At 35.0% G+C, this 21079-nt stretch overlaps 1 protein-coding gene across 9 annotated transcripts in view; it reads right to left on the bottom strand.

Annotated features, from left to right (window-relative positions):
• ORC2 (origin recognition complex subunit 2) overlaps positions 1–21079 on the bottom strand; it is a 51339-nt gene that overhangs the window by 6340 nt on the left and 23920 nt on the right. For all 9 annotated transcript variants that reach the window (XM_037009155.2, XM_073218373.1, XM_037009156.2 and 6 more), the window contains 10 exons: positions 19665–19757; positions 18953–18984; positions 14238–14298; positions 11978–12165; positions 10924–11022; positions 8324–8433; positions 6080–6212; positions 5163–5259; positions 3360–3506; positions 2667–2838 (listed from right to left, as the gene is read on the bottom strand). In XM_037009155.2, the coding sequence (XP_036865050.1) occupies positions 2667–2838; positions 3360–3506; positions 5163–5259; positions 6080–6212; positions 8324–8433; positions 10924–11022; positions 11978–12165; positions 14238–14298; positions 18953–18984; positions 19665–19757 (1132 nt within the window). The remainder of the gene's footprint in view (positions 1–2666; positions 2839–3359; positions 3507–5162; positions 5260–6079; positions 6213–8323; positions 8434–10923; positions 11023–11977; positions 12166–14237; positions 14299–18952; positions 18985–19664; positions 19758–21079) is intronic.

Raw genomic sequence — 21079 nt, 5'->3', positions numbered from 1 at the left:
AAGATATGCAAGAAACCTAAGTGTCCATCAGTAGATGAATGGATAAAGAGTTGGTACATATACACAATGGAATCTTATTCAGCTATAAAAAGAAAACAAATCCTACTATTTGCAACAACGTGGATGGAGCTAGAGGGTATTATGTTCAGTGAAATACGCCAGGCAGAGAAAGACAAGTACCAAATGATTTCACTCATTTCTAGAGTATAACAACAAATAAAAACTGAAGGAACAAAACAGCAGCAGACTCACAGACTCCAAGAAGGGACAGGCAGTTACCAAAGGGAAGGAATAGGGGAGGCTGGGTGGGGAGGGAGGGAGAGAGGGAGAAGGGGATTAAGGGACATTATGATTACCGCACGGGGAGCAGTATAGCACAGAGAAGACAGGTAGTGACTCTGTTAGCATGTTACCATGCTGATGGACAGTGACTACAGTGTGGTGTGTGGGTGGACTTGATAATATGGATGAATGTTGTAACCACAATGTTGCTCATGTCAAACCTTCATAAGATCATATATCAATGATACCTTAATAAAAAATAAAAGCATTGGAAGCTTGCACAAAGACATTTAGGTATGCCAAACTAAAGAACATTTATATTAGAGCAGTGTCATCTTTAATGTTGTGAATACTTGCATGGATCTCCAACTTTCTATGTAGCAATTTACAATGGTCCATAAGCAGTAAGCATATTAGTAAAATTGAATGAAGATTTTTTGTTCCCAAATCCATCATAAATTTTGATTAGATGTTCACCTAATGCATATTCTAATATTAATGCAATGCTAATCTTAAAGTGTACAAAACCAGCTCGATAGAGTAACAAAGTTCATTAAAATTAGCATTTGAGTCCTTATATATGTAGTTGATTATATGACATGAGATACATATACATATGTATATGATACTGTTGATACAGTTGCATTTCTTGAAGTGATAATTATGCAAGACTACATATGTGACAAAATTGCACAGAGCTGAACACATACACACACTCACACACAAATAAGTGCATGTATCAATGCTAAAATCTGAGTAAGCCCTATGGATTGTGCCAATGTCAGTTGCTTGGTTTTACTACTGTTCTATGGTGTGAGATGTTGGCATGGGAGATGGTTGGGAAAGGGGTACTCAGGATCTCCCTACCTTTCATTATAGCCTCCTGTGAAATCTGTAATTACTTCAAAACAAAAAGTTTTAATAAAAATGTACACGTTAAAGAAAAATAAATTAAGTAGAAAGGAAACTGCTAGCCAAAAATAAAAGATTTGAAAGTTCTTATGTATACTGTCCCTTATCTATTCCCCTCCCTTCTTTTCAGGGTAATTACTATCCTGTACTATCAGTACTATCCTGAATCAAGTTATTTTTTTATTTCTGTGCACATTTATAAGCTATTTATATTGACATATAAATTTGGGCACTATATAGTATTGTTTCATATGCTTTTTATTTTTACATCTACCATCATTTTCGGCTTAGCATTTGTCCCGAATAAAAATGTCTAGGTCTGGACAATACATGATATTGTTGCTAGTGTTACCCCACATAAGTCAAACAAACTCCTAGATGCCAATGCTGCTTCTAGATCTAGAACACAGCTGGGCTGTGGTGTCAGCTCTCTCCCTGCTTTATAATTCTGTTCCACTGAGATGTTCATATTTTTGAGTCAGGCTATATCTTTTTATTTTTTATTGTTTTTTATTTCATCTATTACACTGTGTGTTTCAAACAAAAGGGGATGAATTAAATTGTATGTCTTGACCAGAAGTGTCCCCTCATTGCTCTTAAAAAAAAAAAAAAACTTTACTAGTCTCACCTCTTTCTGCTTTAAGAAAGTTTGAGTTTTCTGTCAAATTTAAAACACACACACAAAATTTACGTTTGCTTAATTTATAGGTCTTACACATTTCTAACTTGGGCATAACTGCTACTTTTATAATATTCAGTCCATCCAAGAAAACAGTATTTCTTCATTTATTCAAATTTTTATCTCATCCCAACAGGTTGTTGGTTTTCAACACTTCATCTTGTTAAAAATAGTTCTGGAATTCTATACTTTGCAGTGGAGTTTGCTACTAAAGCCTCTTTTTAACAGGTTAATTATCATGGAATTTATTTTTTGCTGCCTTATGCTGTATCCAGCTTTTATTAATTCATATCTGCCTCTTGGTTAGGCTGCTGAAAGGGTACTACACAAATCATACAAAGATGTTTAAAAGCATGAGCTTTGAAGTCAGGGAGATTTGGAACAAAATTTCTATGCCCTTTACTATCTACCTTACATGCTTATGAGGATCAAATGAGCTACTTCATGTAAAGGGCCCTGTGTTTGAATCAAAATGTTTAATATATAATTTAAAATAACCCTCGAATATAAGTAAAATCCATCAAAATTCTTTTTCCATGATGACCCCTGAAATGCTCTTATTCAGAAACATAAAAATCAATAAAAAACATGCTGACACTCTTGCTTTATTATTGGGCAGTTTAGTAGAATACTATATATATATATATATATCGTAGTCTGTGTATTGCATAACCCAGTACTGGCAACTATTCTTACTAATATTTTTCTTAATACCCCAAACAAATTAGGGACTTTAGTATTGCCATTAAAACCTATAGTGCAGTCTTAAAATGTACAGAGTTAAAATTCTTACCTTGCATTGGGGGTAAGACTTCGTAAGACATGAGTTAGGGAACTAAGTGGTAGTGATCCAGACTGTTTAACCAGAAGAGAATTCTCATAGGAGGTTTCTTCAGTGTAAGGATTATATGTAGTTGTTTCATACCACAGCCAGTTATAAAGACTCTGTTTTGCATGATCCCACACTAGAGCACATGATTGAAGAACACAAGCATTGTTAATTATTTTCATACTGTTTTATTATCAGATTCTACTCCAGGAAAGAATGAGAGAGCATTAAATAAACAATGAATCCTGAAATTTTTCATTATTGCCATTCCCCATCCAAATCAGTACCCTTGCATTGTCAGTGAACATCTTATTTGTATAGCAAATACAAGTTGAAATGTGAAACATTTTATTGTATAGGATTATCATAAAGTTTCTGAATTAAATGCATACTATAAATGCTATAATACTTTATGAAGAGAAAGAGATCAAAATAATAGTTGGGTCTCCTCAACCTTCATGAAACTTTAGGTGTAGGACACCTTTAGAATCTGAATTTTTATTTCTAAGAATGATGTTCTAAATCAGATTAAGGACACCTATTTTTGGAAACCTGTGTCTTTAAACATGCAACAAAGAAAAAAAGTGTACTAAAAAACAATAAAAATTAGTTTTGTAAGACTGGTATCTCAAGAAAGAAAAGTAACATTTAACTTACTGAGAGGAGCATTGAGGTGATCAACAGATGCTATAAGGTATATGTTATGTAAAGATGACAACTGTCCAATAATTTGCTGGCTTTTGTCTCCTCTCAACATTTGGCTATCCAAATTGTGAATGAGAAGGAAGAGTTCTAAAGAAGAATCTAAAATGAAAGAGAGTTCAGTTATAATTTCCAGTATTTGTACAGTCCCTACCAAACACAATGCCCATATGTATTAACAAATATATCAAAGTAGTATGGGACAAACTAACAATGCTTAGGGGTATGCATTTTATTTGAGAAGACAGGCCAGTCAGTTATAAAGTACACAAGATATTATCAAGTCTTACAAAAAATTTTCATTAGAAATCAGTAGCGACTAGAGTGGTTAGATTTAATTGGAATGATTTAGCACTTGAATCACATTGTAAAGAAAATGGTTTCAATAAGGTCAGTAAGGTATAGGCAACAAGGTGAGATGCATCCTGGATTGCTGGTGAATCTGTATATGTTGAATTACAAGTTGAAATTGGTAGTGGGACACCAAAAAAACCCCAACATTTTTCTTTAAGTATTAAGAAATAACAGAAACCCCAATTATCACAAAAGCCCAAAGAGACTAAAAACGGGCAAGTGCAGGCAGTATATACAGAGAAGACAAGTAGTGATTCTACAGCATCTTACTATGCTGATGGACAGTGACTGTAATGGGGAATGTGGGGGGGACTTTATAATGGGGGGAGTCTAGTAACCATGGTGTTGTTCAAGTAATTGTACATTAATGACATCAAAATAAAAAAATTAAAAAAGAAAAAAGGGAGCAAGTGCAGTTTAGGATACTGCTCAAGGCATCAGGAATGTCAGAGAATTTTTAAAAAGTCAACTAAGGAAGAATTTAGAGGATGCAGCCATTAACACCAAACACTACAGAAATCAAGATAACAAAGGATGAGCCAAGGTTTAGAAAGAAGAAAATGAGGGGTGATCTTAAGGCAAACAGTTCAGGTAGCACAGAAACTCATCTGTGAACTTCACTCACTTAACAAGGAAGAATTACACTCCTACTACCTTGAATTTATATAGCTAAAGCCCCTTATTTCAGATAATCTTTTTATTTTCTTATATTTATTTATTTATTTATTTATTTTGAGAGGGCATCTCTCATATTTATTGACCAAATGGCTGTTAACAACAATAAAATTCTGTATAGGGGACTCAATGTATTTCAGATAATATTATCTGACATACTAATACAAATCTCCCTTGACCTACAATGGGGTTACAGCCCAATAAACCCATCATCATAGGCTGAAGTTGAAAATGCACCTGACACTCCTAACCTACTAAACATCGTAGCTTAGCCTAGCCTACCTTAAACATTCTCAGAACACTTACATTAGCCTATAGTTGGGCACAATTATCTAACACAAAAGACTATTTTGTAATAAAATGTTGAATAGCTCATGTAATTTGTTGAACACTGTACTGAAAGTGAAAAACAGAATGGCTGTATGGGGACAGAATGATTTTAAGTGTGTTGATTATTTACCCTCACAATGGTGTGGCTGACTGGGAGCTGCGGTTCATAGCAGGTGCCCAGCACAATGAGAATATCATACCATGTATTGCTAGGCCAGGAAAATATTAAAATCTGAAACTCAAAGTATGCTTTCTAGCATTTGCAAATCACTCTCACACCATTATAAAGTCAAAAAATCATTAAGTAAAACCATCATAAGTTAGGTACCATCTGTATATGGGTAAGTAGAAGTGTCTACTTAGCTTCACCCTAAAACTAGAACATCTACTTCATGTTACCTTCTTTAAACCTGTTTATTATCCAGTCCAGCTGATCCAGTACACTTCGGAAAGTACCCACATGATTGAGGACTTCTTCTGTTACAGAATTCAGGATCTATCATAAAAGTGCAAGAGGCACATCAGATATAACTTAACTCTGTCATACAGGATAAATATAACTAGCAAATCAATCCTTTTTTATAAATTAAAAGTGAGTTTGGCTTTCCCATCAAAGCTGAAAAAGCACTTGAAAAATTGTACTGGTACTTAAGTATACCTAATTCATTTTTTGCATAAGTTATGCTAAAAGGAAACAGGGAAGAATAACAAAGATGTAAAGATAAGAGGACAGCAACCCCACCCCACCCCTTAAAAAAACCCCAACAATATGAGAAACATAAAACTATATATTTATCAAAGGAAAGAGGGCCTAAACATTAAGGACATTTTAAAAAAGGAATACTACATTGTTTAATGGCCAGCCCCAAAAGGTTTAAATTAATTTTCATATGATTAAGAGACAAGCATTTTGAGTAAAAATAATCTATAATGTACACTATAAAACTACAAACTTACTGGGCTTTTAAAATTAGTTTTTGAGTATCAAAGTAACATAAAAGAATAGTAAAATCGAAGTCCTCCATAATCCTATCCTGCAGAGAAGTATGGTTGATATTTGGTGTAGTAAACAAAGCTAGTATTTCCCCAAGATTAAATACAGTATCAGCTACAAAGCAGAAAATTCAAAGATGGGGATTCAAAGCCAGAATGCTTTGAGCCCAAACACATGATCTTAAATACTATACAGTCCTACTACTGTAAAGGCTAAAAACAAAAACTGAATGCCCCAGAATGAGAAGTAGCATCCTCATTCATGTTGGGGATATGGGTTGGCAGAGTATAACATTACTCCTGTTAACATTTTTGAAACTTACTGATTTCACACTGATCCCAGGAAAGAAGCCATTGATGACAACATGAATGGTGTCTGGCAGCATGGTAGTTCGAAACCTTTCTAGTAAATCTCTCTTAGAACCCAAACCATAAAGCATGATGTTGAACCCCAGGCTGTTATGAAAGATTCATGAAATTAAAGTTCAGTACCTCTTATTGCCTATTTTATAATCAACCAGTTTTCTAATGTAAGCTTATAAAGAATATAGGAAGAACTTAACTATGTTGATTCCCAACTTATACAAGTAAAAGCACAATTTTATTATTTGTACACCAAACTTAAGTTCCAACTTTAGCAGCCTTCTTTCCAGCAAGTATTATCTTTCAAGTGACAGATGGTTGGAGGTAAGGAAGAACATGGTAGGTACAAGGCACTAGTAAGTTTTACAGACTGAAGCAGTTTTAATTAATAGATTAAATTGGCAAACAGAAGCCAAGTCACAAAGGTCATGTTAAGTCAACTAAATTAATTGATTTTATTCCAAGGACAACAAACATTTAAAAGTAACTAGGCCAGGTACGAACTGAATGGTTTTGTAGGAACGTAGCAGGATCTTTTCACAAAGATCATACTGGCTGAGGGAGGGTAGCAGACAGGAAGGAGGGACAAACCTACCCAAGATTATGGACTTGAATTAGGTGCAGTGAAGAAAAACTTAATGTGTCAAGTATTTCATAGGGCAAATCAGCAGGATCTGGAGAGTGATTAGATGTGGAAGGTTTTCTGGCAGAGGCAACTACATGAATGGGGTAATATTCACTGTGCTAGGCAACAGGGGCAGGTGGGAATGATGGGTTTAAGATGAGTTAATTTTCTGTGTATAGAATTATTCATAGGACATCCACATAGAAACTTCCAATATACATTCAGATATCCATGTCTCTTGCTGTGGTGTGAGATCTGGACTGGACTGGGCTGGGCTGGAGATACAGTTAACAAGAGTTATTCATACACAAAAAGCAGCCAAAGCCAAGAGAGTGAGTAAGATGACTCAGAACACCAAGCACTAGGGGTTAAGCTGAAGTTTAAGTCCATGATTGTTTATGGAGGTCAGTCAGATACAGTGTTTATTCATGTGATGCTCTGCAGCAATGCAGGATAGCCTAGAAGTACAAGAAAAGAGAAGACACAACCCCCAAAAGAAGAGATTAGCAATGGTAGGAGCAGCAGAAAAAAAAGAAGCATGGGAATGCAGAGAGCTAGCAATTTTGTTGAAGTAGGTGACTATGAGGTCTCGGCTGGGACCTAGACGGAGCAAAGTAAGTCAAGGAATCAGAGCTAACATGCTGGAAGAATGAAGTATGTGAACTGCGGGGTGGAAAAAGAGTGAAGACCTGCTTTATAAATTTGTAAAAAACAGATCCATAAATAGTTACTTAGAGAAGCTGAGGTCCTTGTAGGAAAGATAATCATTCTCTTGCTAGCATAACCCTTCATGGGTTATTAGCAAAAGAAAACTAGGGTCAACTGGGGGTAATTGTGTCAAGTTCTATGTTCTTACTGCTTGGTGGACCTGTCTTCTTATTTACCCCAGTGACTATGTAACTGTGAGCATGTATGTATATTTACATTAGCATAATTTTAAGTACTTCCTTACACTGAGGTCCTTTTTAATAAAGGATAAAGTAATTATAGTAAAAAACACTCCTAATTTTAATCATTCTTCTAGATATTTTAATGAAAATCTAAAATTCAACCTGCAGTGTCTGAAGAATTATTAAAATTGAAAAAATATTCCAAGAAATCATTTTGAAATGGTAAAATAATGTTTATAGGACAGATCTCAAAAAATTCTGAAGGTCTTAGGACATTTATATAGAATAAGTTTAAGAGAAACGAAATAATTCTCTCGTTTTGTAAACTTTGCTTGAAAAGCTAATTAAAATCTATTGATGTATTCGTCAACCTTGAAAAATTAGGCTTTCAAATATTTTTATGAGTAAAAACGTACAATTTGAAGAAATGCTATTTATTTTACCAATGGCTTCCAGATTGATAAATTTACAAAGGTAAGTTTCTTGACAACTGCTGATTTTCTGAAAAGAGCCATAAATAATATGACATTTCCATATTAAGCCCTAAGATTGGGGAAAAAAAACTATGTTTTTGCATTTTTATATACAAATGAAAATATAGTTAACTGCAAAAAAAGAAAATTAATGTGTTAAACTGCTTTTTTTGACATTTTTATCTTACAAGAGTTTGCAATGATAATAGTACTTACTGTAACTGCAACATCCATTTATGAAATAATTGTTCATATTGTTGATTTAGTTGTTTAAGTTCAGTAGAAAAGGAAGGAGAAACCTTGCTCAGTAACTTATGCAAAGTTTGCTTTAAAAAGAGAGGGAGGGAAGAAAATCACTATATACATCAAATCAATCCAAACTAAAAATATTTCTTTAGAGGTAGAGGTCAGAAGAGACCACTGGTGGAAACAGAACTTTAATCAGGTTTGGTAATGAGGGCATCAATTTGAAATACTGTAATATTTCAAATATGATTTAAATATATTTTCTTAAAACTTCTTAAACATTCTTTTTAGTACAAATATAATAGGGAATTTGCCAAATATAATAGGGAAAATCCCAATAGAAGGCTTTAATTTCTGAAAAGATTGTTACCATAAGATGATTAAACCTGACTCCCAGCTTTGACAACAAATCCAGATAGACTTAAAAATCTATGAATCTGAAAAGGTGGATGTGAAAGCTTAAGGTAATAGTTCAATATTAATTCTCAGAAAACATTAAAGGTTCTTTATAATTTATCATTATCATTATTATTACAATAAACTTGCATTGCTGCTCCTCTTCCAAAAAAGCTACTTCTAACAAATCCTTTATCTTTGATGAGCATGGCAAAGTTTTTGAAACAACGATGTAAATAAACTGACGAAAGTACATATTACCCTGCACCCAAAACTTGAAAATTCACGCTGGTGAATCAAACATAGCTAATTTTTTTAAATGAAAACTCTAGCAAAAGTTGCGCATGCATTTTTACCCTGGCATTGCATTCTCATGATTCCACTCTTTATTCTCTTAATACTGAAGATTAGAGTTGCCAAGTCAACATTCCAGGCACTCTGGCCTGTATAGTTTTTATTTACATACTTAAAGAGAAATAGGACAAGTTCTATGTCAGACTGTTAAGTAGGTTAGTTTTAAAAAATGTTTTTCACTCCTTCTGAAGTTTAGAGCCTTGAAGAAGCAGATAAAGCTCTAGTATCATTTCCAGTAGTCATTCCCACTGGATTATCAGAGCATGCCCACACTTGGGTGTGAACTCTGCACTGTTATCTCATCTATGAACTTTCCCTTCAAACCAGCATCTGTGGGGAACCACACTACAGCATCCACAGTGGGAACAGTACAACAGTGTTGCACTACAGTGCCTGTAGGATCCAGTGTTGGTCTGAATAATTGCTTCCTCCTTATTTTCATGCCTGTCGCCATGTGACCTTGCAGTCCTTCCCCATGCAGAGATGGAGTCTAGTTCCCTGATTGGTCACTTTGTTTTCAGCCGCATGATTTGCTGTGGCCACTATGATGAGGCAAAAGTGACACTGAGCTAGTTCTGAATCAAGCTTTTGTGGGTTCTTGCGTTTTTCCATTTCTCTTACATTTCTGACACTGTCAGGACAACATACCTCAGCTAGCTTGCTGGTTCCAAGAGGAGGAGAGACATATGGATCAAATCCTAGATCAGCAGACCCGCAGATATGAGAAATAAGTGCTTACTGACACATGCTCCTGACACTGTACTGTTAGCTATGTCCACAATCAACAAAAGACTTTCCCTTCCCTCATTACTGGCAACAGGTGTTTCATCCGCCCAGAGGTCATTTTTGCCTCTAGGTCCTATGAAGTCTTGCTTCGATCCTGGATCCTTTTATTATCCCATGTTGCTTATATAAAAATATAACCACGAAGCATGTGTTAGTGCCCTCTCCTCCCTGGAACAAACGGCTTCTTGATACACGTGCTCACCTAGTCTCTGATCTGTGTCTCAGTACCAATAAGCCAGGAGACAAAAAAACAGAAACCACTCAACCCACACAGCACCGTGTCACCCAGGTTATAGAGGCTTATCCTACGTTCTCCTTTTTACAGTTTGAAAACTCTGTCTAAAGCCCTGTACACCTTAGAAAACTGCACTCAATTTCAGTTTGCAGAGAAAATAAAACTGATCATCTTTGAGCCAGTAACAAACTCTTCTTGACTTAGATTATTATCAACCCCTATCTGTACTGAAAGATTTTCTCATTCTGATAGTTCTATCTCCTCTCTCAGGGAAGTAGCAATCAAAGCCCTAGAGAGTACAACTGTAGGTATTTTTTGTAAAAAGAGATATTGGAACCATTGGTATATATAGTAATCTTGTTATCTTACTGCACTGGGCAGGTTTTCCATATCAAGAAGCAGAATACCCTCTGCTTTTTGCAAGGTTCGTAACTGACAGTCAGATCAGTGTTTGTTTTATAACCACTGTGAGGGTCAATGACTATATGGGTTAAATGAATGAGTGATTAATGGTACACAGATACCAAAAAAACTATGACCCTAATGATTCTTATAGATCCTGAAGAAATGAGAAATAAGAGAAAAAAGTGATAGTTATAGTATATCAAACAGAATTCTAACCCAGTGAACCATTTATATAATAAAGTATATAATAGCAATGCTACATTAATTTGTGTCTCATTTTATCAGGACAGTAATTCTGCTTGAGTGTGCTTAACTCTCCAACTTTGCTGATTATGTAGTATATTTTTCAGCTCACAATAGGAAAAATTTAGAAGTAGCATTCCTTGTAACATACCTGATCCAATTTAGCTCTCTTTATTTTCTGCAGTGTTCTATCAGAGGTTAAAACTTTTGAACTGCTGTGAGCTTCAAAATATTCTTCTACTAAGTCACTCTGAAAATGGATACAGCAAAGTTAGTTCTTAGGTTTATGTCAAACAAGACAGTAACACTAATGTAAAATATGTGGAATTCTTTATTTGGCAATTAGTATTTTCTTCCTCAAGCAATAACACAGATTAAGGACCAAGCAAATTAAGTATAATAATAAAACTAAGTAACTCTTAAAAGTTAAAAGTTAAAAAAATGACTAGTTTGAAGTAGTCTGGTCCCAAAAACAATTCCTAAGTTCCAACATATAATTTCCATTTAGACTTACAAAACGGGGGTTGGGAGGCTGTTTTGCCTCACACAGTCCTAGGAAATCCTTTATTATTAGGACAATTGAAGAACTGTGAAAATGAGAAAGATGTCAACACTACAGTAAAAAAGGGCTTGATTACGATTCCAATAAAATGGCTCATTGTTTGTTCTACTGATCTGGGGCAGGACTGACCTCCGTGGTAGTAAGGAAAAGATGGGAAGCCATTCCAAGTAGTAGGCTTCCAAGATTGCTTTGAATCTTTACACAGAACACCAGGTCTTCTCTCAAGCCAGTGTTCTCCCAAACAACTCAACATGGATCCAAAGTCATACCATTTATTACTTACATTGACTTGAATACATCAACAATGTTAGAAAAATAAAATAACACAGAAAGGTATAAACTATTAAGTTTTGCCTCCAATTATCCAATCAGTATTTACTTATTAAAAAGCTCATTTTTATACAACTGAATTGAGATGTCACCTTTAGTATATATACATGGATATGAATGCAGATAAGTCAGAATAGAAAGTGCAGAAATAGATACAAGTATGTATGAGAATTTATGTGAAAGACTGAGAAAACAGAAAAGTGAAGAAAATAATTATGTTGACCCCCCAATATGGGTTTCTTCTCTTTGGGTAGCTTATCTTTGAGATATTACACAATTTTTCTTTAAAGTTAAGGTCGCTCTCTTCACTTACTGTTTTATCTCTTTTCATTTTCTTAGGAGGTGTTTCTTTGCAAACAGGAGCTGAAACTACTCTATTCTGAGGTTGAATCTTTTGGCTGAATTCGTTAGTGCCTTCTTCATATTCTTGTGCAACCTCTTCATCATCCTCTGAGTGGGAAGTAGAATATTCACTTTCACTGTCAGAAGGAGACCTTGAAACTGTTGGAGGGAAAAGCAATAGGGAAAATTTGACAGTCTAACATAAGAGCCATTGTGGGATAAGGGAAAGAGCATAGTCTTTGAGGTAAGAGAAATGACTTCTGGTTTTGTCATTATTTGCAGATAATCTCATCGGAGCTAGTTAGTTACATGTTTTCTGAGCACCAGTTTCCTAGTGCCTAGTTTAATGAACTATTGTGGCAATTACACCGAAATGTATGTGAAGCAACTAACAATGCGTGACCATAGGAACTGTCGCAGAAACTGTCAGTCATCCCGATTAACATTTTCTTTCCTTTTTCCTTACTAAGAGAACTCCAATGTGCCCCACTCTAAAGGATAATCACCATATCATCTTTTCCTTTTCCCATACTTGCTTTCCCAGTCTCCTCTGCAATTAGAGCTGGTTATGGAAGCTTTTGACCAATGAAACTTGAAGGAAAATTTCCTGAAGATTCTGGGAAATTTTTATTGCTTATGGAAGGAAAACCCCTTATTTATACCCATAGCTTAAAGCCATGGAAGCCATTTCACATGAAGTATTAAACTTAAAGGTGAAAAATGCTGGTGGCAAAGAGACGGGAAGGATGTGTGTCTTTCATGACACTATTAAGTCACTACATCAAACGTGGGATTTTTATGAGAGATACTTAAGTGCCTATGGTTTAAGCCACCATTATAGAATTTTCTGTCGCTGCCTACTGAAAATGCCATTGTTAGGATGATAGAAAACTCAATAAATGATAGCTGTTATAAGTTCTAATAATACACGGGCAAGCCCACCCTGGAGTTTATACAAGAACTGTATTTTTAAATAAACCATAGCCACCTCTGCCACTCCCCAGAAATAATAAAGCTACTTTTACACTCAACAAAATTAGTATAAAACTATTATAGAAAGTTACCTTCCAAAATATCAGTTAAATAACTTTAACCAAATCAGTGTATTTATTTTGAACAATAGATATATTTCAGAATATCCAGTTAATGTATAGCAAATATAGACACTAAAAGAGGGAGAGAGAGAAAAAGAAAAAAGGCTTTTGATTTTGTGGGCACAGTTTTGCAGCTTCATATTTGCACTGACTGCTGCCCATGGTAGATACATGGGTTAGCAATAATAGGAGGTACCAGAAATGTCTATCTTATTTACATGTAACATCATGCATGTACATATGTATGTTTGGTGGTGATTGATAGGAAAGAGAAAGTTCATCTTCTCTCTAAAAATGATTCTTTTTTGGAGTAAGGAGGAAACACAGGACATGGGGCATACCTGATATATACAATAACCATAATAGCAGTATCATCTTTTATTGCTTCAGATATTCAATCATTTAATTTTACCATTTTTTATGCTAATTAAAAATGTAGTATAAACAGTTCTATGAAACCTATACCTTGAAAAGAAATGGCTATAGATAGCATGGATTTGACCATGTTAGCTGGTATTATTGTTAAGGGGTCAACCTGAAGAAAGGAACTGACACCTTTCTCAAATGTAAATGTCAAGAAGTCATTTGCTCCAAAGTTAAATATTTAAAAATCTAAAGCCGTTTTTAGTTTTCCAGAAGGTAGGACCCATGTCTGTTTACTTGGCTTTGTGTAATATTCAGTACAACTATGAATATTTAAAATTATTTTATCATAAAACTTTCTAAAAAAAAATCAATAGAACCGTTTCCAAAAATGTCTCAAAACAAACAGGCATTTTATTTCATTGGAGACATTTTAACTCACCTCAATAGCCATTTACTATAATGTAAAAAGCATAGTGCTTAGTACTGAAGTTAAAAATATTAAGATATAGTCCTTGCTTCTAAGGAATCTACCAGTTTAGTTTAGGACATGAACATATGCTTTCTTTCAGTTAATCTCAAAACAACTCTGGGGCTGGCATGATTATCCCCATTTTGCAAATGAAAAAACTGATGCATTAAGAGATGCCTGTTAGTGGCACACCAAAGGTAAAAAGCAAGCAGTCCAAGTCTAGGACCTGTGTACTTAGCCATTACTGCCTCTTGTTTGGATGCTTTTTAAAATGAAAGCTCAGTGTAAAAAGAAATACATACCTATTAATCTTTTCCTTAGGCCACGAGTTGCTGTTGACAGAAATTCACTTTGATCATTGTTCTGTTTAAAAATAAAAGAGCAGTACAGTTTAAATGTCAAATAATAACAATGACATGAAAATTAATAACAGATCTGAGTGAAAGAGGCTAGAAAAGAAAAAAAAGATTTTGTTATCGGTAGACCACATTACAAATAGATGCGCCTAGTTCCTAGAACTAGAGGACAATCACAAATTGGTTGGAGAAAAAAAATAAGGTATAAAAACAAAAATGATACAATTTCCAAAGAATTCCTAGAGTGATTCTATAAGTTGTATTCCAGACATCTGTATAGTATGTATGTACTTTAATTATTATGTAAAGAAAAAATGTAAGTACATCATTCTTTTGAACCACTTTTCACCCATAAGATTAGCAGAGTATTTTTTTTTTAAAAAGGTAATATTCTTTGACCTGATTGTTTATAGGTCATAAAGTGTGATCAAAACCGAAAGTTTCTGTGATGAATGCCCTTGTACTGTTCACCATGTAAGAATTTATTCACTATGTAAGAATTCGTTCATCATGTAAGAACTTGTTTGTTATGCTTCAGAAGATTGGAGACTGATGAGAATTAGACTTGAGATGGATTAATGATTGTACATTGAGCATTGACCCCCCTATACTGACTTTTATTGTTGTTAACAACCATTTGATCAATAAATATGAGATGCCCTCTCAAAAAAAAAAAAATAGTACAAAAGATCTTTATCTTGAACAACAACAGAAAAAAAAAAAAAAAAAAAAAGGTAATATCCAAGGGTGAACAAGCAAGGAAATGGGTACTCCTGTGTGTATACAGCAATAGGCCACTTAATGTGCTAGAAACTAACTGGTATAAAGTATTACATTCTGTAAGAGGAGAAACAGAGATTTATACTTTTTACTTCTGTATTTTTCAATTTCTTAAACATTTTACAGAAGCATAAATTTTCTTTACCTCACAGACTATAATACTTTAAGACCAGTAAATTTCTAGCATGTTAAAATGGCCACTGTTGTATACATGTTTTTAATGGTACTAATAAAAAGATAAACTACCCTGTATGAAAATAATAACAAAAAATTTAAGGTTGTTGTCTTGTGATAGGTCACTGGTGCTAGTTCCAAATACTAATAAATTCTGATTTGGGATATTAAGAATATGTAATATAATAATTGAGCTGGTCCCAATGGGTTTATAAAGCACATCACATTGTATGAAACTTTTTTGATCCAGATCCTTAACAGAGTTTTTTTTACATTTTTTTAATACACACTATGATCTATGTGTGTATATAGACAGACCTCAGTGATACTGCAGTTCAGACCACTGCAATAAAGCAAATACTGCAATATAGAGAGTCAAATGAATTTTCTGATTTCCAAGTGCTTATATAAGTTATACTCACACTATACTGTAGTCTACAAAGTGTGCAATTGCACTATGTCTAAAAAAATACACATTAAAAATACTTTATTGCTAAAATACGCTAACCAGCATTGGAGCTTTTGGTAAGTCTTCATTTTTTGGCTGGTTCCCATGCTGACTGATCAGGGTGGTGGTTGCTAAAGGCTGGGGTGGCTGTGACAATTCCTTAAAATATGACAATGATAAAGTCTGATTGACTGACTCTTCCTTTCATGAACAATTTCTCAGTAGCATGTGATGCTGTTTGATTCCATTTTACTCACAGAACTTCTTTCAAAATTGGAGTCAATCCTGTCACATCCTGCCTTTACTTATCAACTCAGCTGATGTATTTTTTTGTTGTCATTTCAACAGTCTTGATAGTATCTTCACCAGAAGTAGATTCTGTGTCAAGAAACCACATTTTTGCTCATCCATATAAGCAACAACTCATCTGTTAGTCTGACCACGAGATGTAGCAGTTCAGTCACATATTCAGGCTCCACTTCTAATTTTAGTGCTCCTGCTGTTTCCACCATATCTGCAGTGACTTCCTCCACAGAAGTCTTGAATTCCTCAAAGTCACCCATGAGGGCTAGAAACAAGTTCCAAACTCCTGTTAATATTGGTATTTTGATTCTTTCCCAGGAATCCTGAATTTCTTAAGGCATCTGAAATGGTGACTCCTTCAAGAAGGTTTTCAATCGGCTTTGTCCAGATCCATCTGAAGGATCACTATTGATCGTAGCTATAGCTTCATGAAATGTAATTCTTAAATAATAGGACTTGAAAGTCAAAAAGATCCATGGGCTGCAGAAGAGATCTTGTGTTAGCAGGCATGAAAACATTAATCTCATTGTGCGTCTCCCTCAGTGCTCATAGGTGACCAGGTGCATTGTCAATGAGCAATAATATTCTGAAAGGCATCTTTATTCTGAGCAATGTCTCAACAGTGGGCTTAACATATTCAGTAAACCATGTTATAAACAGATGGCTGTCCTCCAAACTTTGTTTTACCATGTATAGAGAGAGCACAAAGTTGATTTAGCATAATTCTTAAGGGCCCCAGGATTTTTGGAATGGCCAATGAGCATGAGCTGCATTAGCCCCTAACAAGAGTCAGCTTGTCCTTTCAAGTTTTGAATCCAGGCACTGACTTGTCCTAACTAAGAAAGTCCTAGATGGTATCTTTCAAAGAAGACTGTTTCATCTGTATTGAAAATCTGTTGTTTAGTATAACCATCCTCATTAATGATCTTAGCTAGATCCTCCGGGTAACTTGCTGCAGCTTTAACATGCATCAGCACTTGCTACTTCACCTTGCAACTTCTATGTTATGTAGGTGGCTTTTTCCCTTAAACCGCATGAACCAATCTCCACTAGCTTCAGACCTTTTTCAGCAGCTTCCTCACCTCTCTCAGCCTTCATAGAATCGAGGAGTTAGAACCTTGCTCCGGATTGGGCTTTGGCTTAGGGGAATGTTGTCACTGGTTTTATCATCTATCCAGGCCACTAAAACTTTCCCATATGAGGAGTAAAGCTGTTTTGCTTATCATTCATGTGTTCACGGGATTAGAACTTTTAATTTCCTTCAAAAACTTTTCCTTTACATTCACAAATGGCTAAGTGTTTGGCACAGTTACCAACACACCTTCTTCACTAAGCTTAATCATTTCTAGCTCTTGATTTCAGGTAAGAGATGTGTGACTCTTCTTTCACTTGAGCACCTAGAGGCCACTGTAGGATTATTAACTGGCCTAAATACAGTGCCTTTTTAGGAGTAGGGAGGCCCAAGGAGAGGGAGATCGGGGAATGGCCGGTGGGTGGAGCAGTCACAACACACACATTTATCAATTAAGCTGTCCATCTGATGGGTACGGTTCGTGGTGCCCCAAAGCAATTATAATAGTAATGTCAAAGATCAGTGATCACAGTCAGACAACCTGTATCCCCATACTTAATTATCAGAGAACACCCATGTCAAGATAACTGTTTCAGAAAATTCTTGCTCAAAAAGATAAGGCTGTAAACTAATAAGTAACTTCACTGTTTGCTACAGAAATTTTTGAAAACTAGTTTATCTTGACAGTTTGTTAATTCAGACAACCTGTTTTCCCATGAGGACAAAAAGATTACTCACCAAGGCAAATAGCTGGCCTATCAAACAATAGTTTATTGTGTCCACTAGTCCCAAAATATCATCTAATGAGTTTTGTTTACTACAGATCAGGTCCCAACTTGACAGATTTGCCTTAAGCCCTTTGAGTCCAGATCCCCAAGCCCTATACACATTTTCTTCTGAACTCCCCACTCTAAGAGCACTAAAACTGTCATAATGAGGTTATCTCTTATTGTGGTAAGTAAAATACCTTTGATAAACAGGTTTTCTGATGGTCTCTTGAGGAACTGACAAGATCCACTAATGTGTTGTGATCCACAACTTGAGAAAAGAACATACTAATGTATCTAAATTCTTGACTGGATTATGGAAATAAGTTTTATTCTTTTAGAGTGATACAATATACAAGATAAAACACAGGAAAAAAGCATTATTAAAAACAAAGTTTGAGGCTCTGGTATGTCTAATCCCACATTAGACTTGCCTAACTAAATAGGACATTACTGCACAGGCCATAACCATGGCTCTGAATGTCTACATTCACATTCCTATAAGGGTTCCTTGAACTTAGCTGTACACAAGTCCAGGTATGTCTAAATCTATAGCCATCCAGGCCTGAACACATGCACACATACTCATTTTCCTGGATTAATGCATGCCCACCTAGGCTTGCCCACATCCAGGCAGGGCCACTTGACAAGAGAAAATGGAAAAAAAAAAAAAATCACAAAAACACAAAGTAGAGTATAAATACTGTTAATTCCTCTCAGCTACCCTGGAATGAATTTACCAAAAACAACTTAGTTTTTTAATGTAAGTTATAAAATGATAGATTAATGGAGTTAATTTACCTTGGAAACAGTCCGCCAAGAAACAACAGAACATTTTACATAAAAGCAAAGCAAAACAAAATAAAACCCAGAAAATTTCCAGGCCTGCTGTCTTAAGTTGAAAATACCCAGGAATAGTTCTGACACAGTCGGGTCCAGCAGACCTGGCTTCATTTTCCAGATTTTCTTCTTCCTAGTTAGGTGAACTTAGATGAGTCAATTTACCTCTCTGAATTTCAGATTCTTCATTTGTAAGTTAGGTATTTAAATGGAAAATATCTGTAAATTATAAAGCACTGTAATACTAAGGGTTTCCTTATTTTAGTCAAATGCTTACCTTCAACTCAACTTTTTCTGAAGCAGAATGCCCTAACAAATAAAACAAAAAGCCATTATTCAGTACAAATGTTTCGATTTTCATCATAGTCCACTTTCATAAAAAGCAAAGTTGCAGTTTCTACCCAGAAGCCACCACATTATTATTGATTTCTCAATTAACTGCATGTCCTCTATAGGTTGAACTATCACTATTAATTTCATGCTTATACCTATTAGTGACAGCTATGTCCTACATTTCTGTAGTATTTTTATAAAAGAAAAAATGGAGCCCTTTTCATTGTTCATTATTTAAAAGCACACTGTTTAACCTGGTTGGAATGGATCACTCAAAGAAAACCGCTCCAGAATTCTCCATAAACTGTGAAACTTTCAAACCTCAAGGCCTCACTTCAAATAGTTTCTGCCAAGGTAAATCCTCCATGAACATTTTAACCCAAGCAAATAACAAAAGGATTTTAAGACTGTTTCTAATAGGCCCTATCAATTTGTACAACTTCAACCAGCACAGATATTTTCTCCTTTTATTGATAGCTAAATATGAGTAATACTAAAGCACAGGTTGGGATACTAACTGCATTTTGTTGAATGCATTTTCGCAATAGCAAAGAAGAAAATATATACAAACGCATGTAGACAAGGAAAAAAAATAACACACTACATCTTGAAGCAACTATGAAAACTCTCTTCAAAGAATGGAGGTAAAATCTTACCCTTGCTACACTGGGGAGTGTTTATCATAATTTCAGGATCATTCTTCAAAGTGAATGAAACATTTTTTCTTGGCGTTTTTGCTAGTTCTGAATCTGTAAACAGACAAAAGAAATATATAAAAAGCCTTTTAAGGTATTACCACCAGATGAAGAGGGGTAGCCTCATTTCACTTATATAAATTTAAAAAAAAGAAAGAAAGAAAAAAACCTGCCTACTAATAGTATCACAAAGATAAACTAACCCGACCCATACTAAGATTACTACTGCTTTCATATTTATTCACCATGTTCCCAGCATCTTCAAGTTTTCTTTCAATTATCCACAGGTCTCTCAAAACCTATAAATAAAGAGCTAACTTGGCCTTACTGCTTTCTCTATCATACTCTCTCTCTCTTAATTCACAAACTTATACATCTTCCATTTCTTTACAATATAAACTTGAGGCACATCTTTGCTAGGAGTTAAGAAAGGCAGGACAGAAAGTGGGATCTAAAATCAAGTAAAAGCCATGTATATTTAAAATTATACTTTAAGAGCTCTTAAATCTCCCATAAAATGTGATATATTTTCTTTTTTGTCTACAACTATATAATACATATAAATAATGTAAAAAATTTAATAATGCATTGACCAGATGGCCATTTCTTCAATTGTGCAACAGGTGAAATAGGTGGCTTCTGAATAGAAGGGGCCATTTTATCTTTACCTTTAAAAACATTCTCACACTGTGAAAGGCATATGGAAACTGAGCCTAACTGAAAGAATAGACTTACATTTCCCAAATTAACACATACTGGGACACGGTTCACTGAGAAAAAAGGTATATATTATTTAAATTATCTCCCTCCCTTTTTTTTTCCAGAGGAGAAAATAAGAGTTGAATTTAAGTTAAAGTTATATTTTCCTGATTCAAACTTCTCTTAACCTATTCCACACAGTTTAATCCTATAGTCTTGAAACTGACCCAAGATACTCATGACAGTCCTCACAAATGCACTCGTTACTTTTTTAACCTCACTGGTTAAGTTTTTATCATTCACCAGTTTTTAAAATCTTTGAAATCATTCCTTTATCTGGGTCCTATGACATTGTCCTGGTCCCCTGGCTACTGTTGGTAGTTATTCCACCTCTTCTTCACTGTCCACATGCTCCCCAGCATTCTACCTGCAGGCTGTGCTTGAGGCTCAGGCCTTGGCCTTCCCTTTGCACCAGAAAATATACTGTGTTTGGACTAAAGGCCGCTGATTCACAGGATAGCAAAAAAATATTTCACATCAATAAAAAGTCACATAAGAGAGGTGGAGCCAAGATGGCGGCGTGAGTAGAGCAGTGGAAATCTCCTCCCGAAAACACATAGAGCTATGAAAATATAACAAAGAAAAATCTTCCTAAAATAGAGACCACAGGACACAGG

This window comes from Manis javanica, chromosome 12, assembly GCF_040802235.1.
Source record: "Manis javanica isolate MJ-LG chromosome 12, MJ_LKY, whole genome shotgun sequence".
Taxonomy (NCBI): domain Eukaryota; kingdom Metazoa; phylum Chordata; class Mammalia; order Pholidota; family Manidae; genus Manis; species Manis javanica.
The sequence above is the reverse complement of the archived record's forward strand: the minus strand, read 5'-3'. Positions and strand labels throughout refer to the sequence as shown.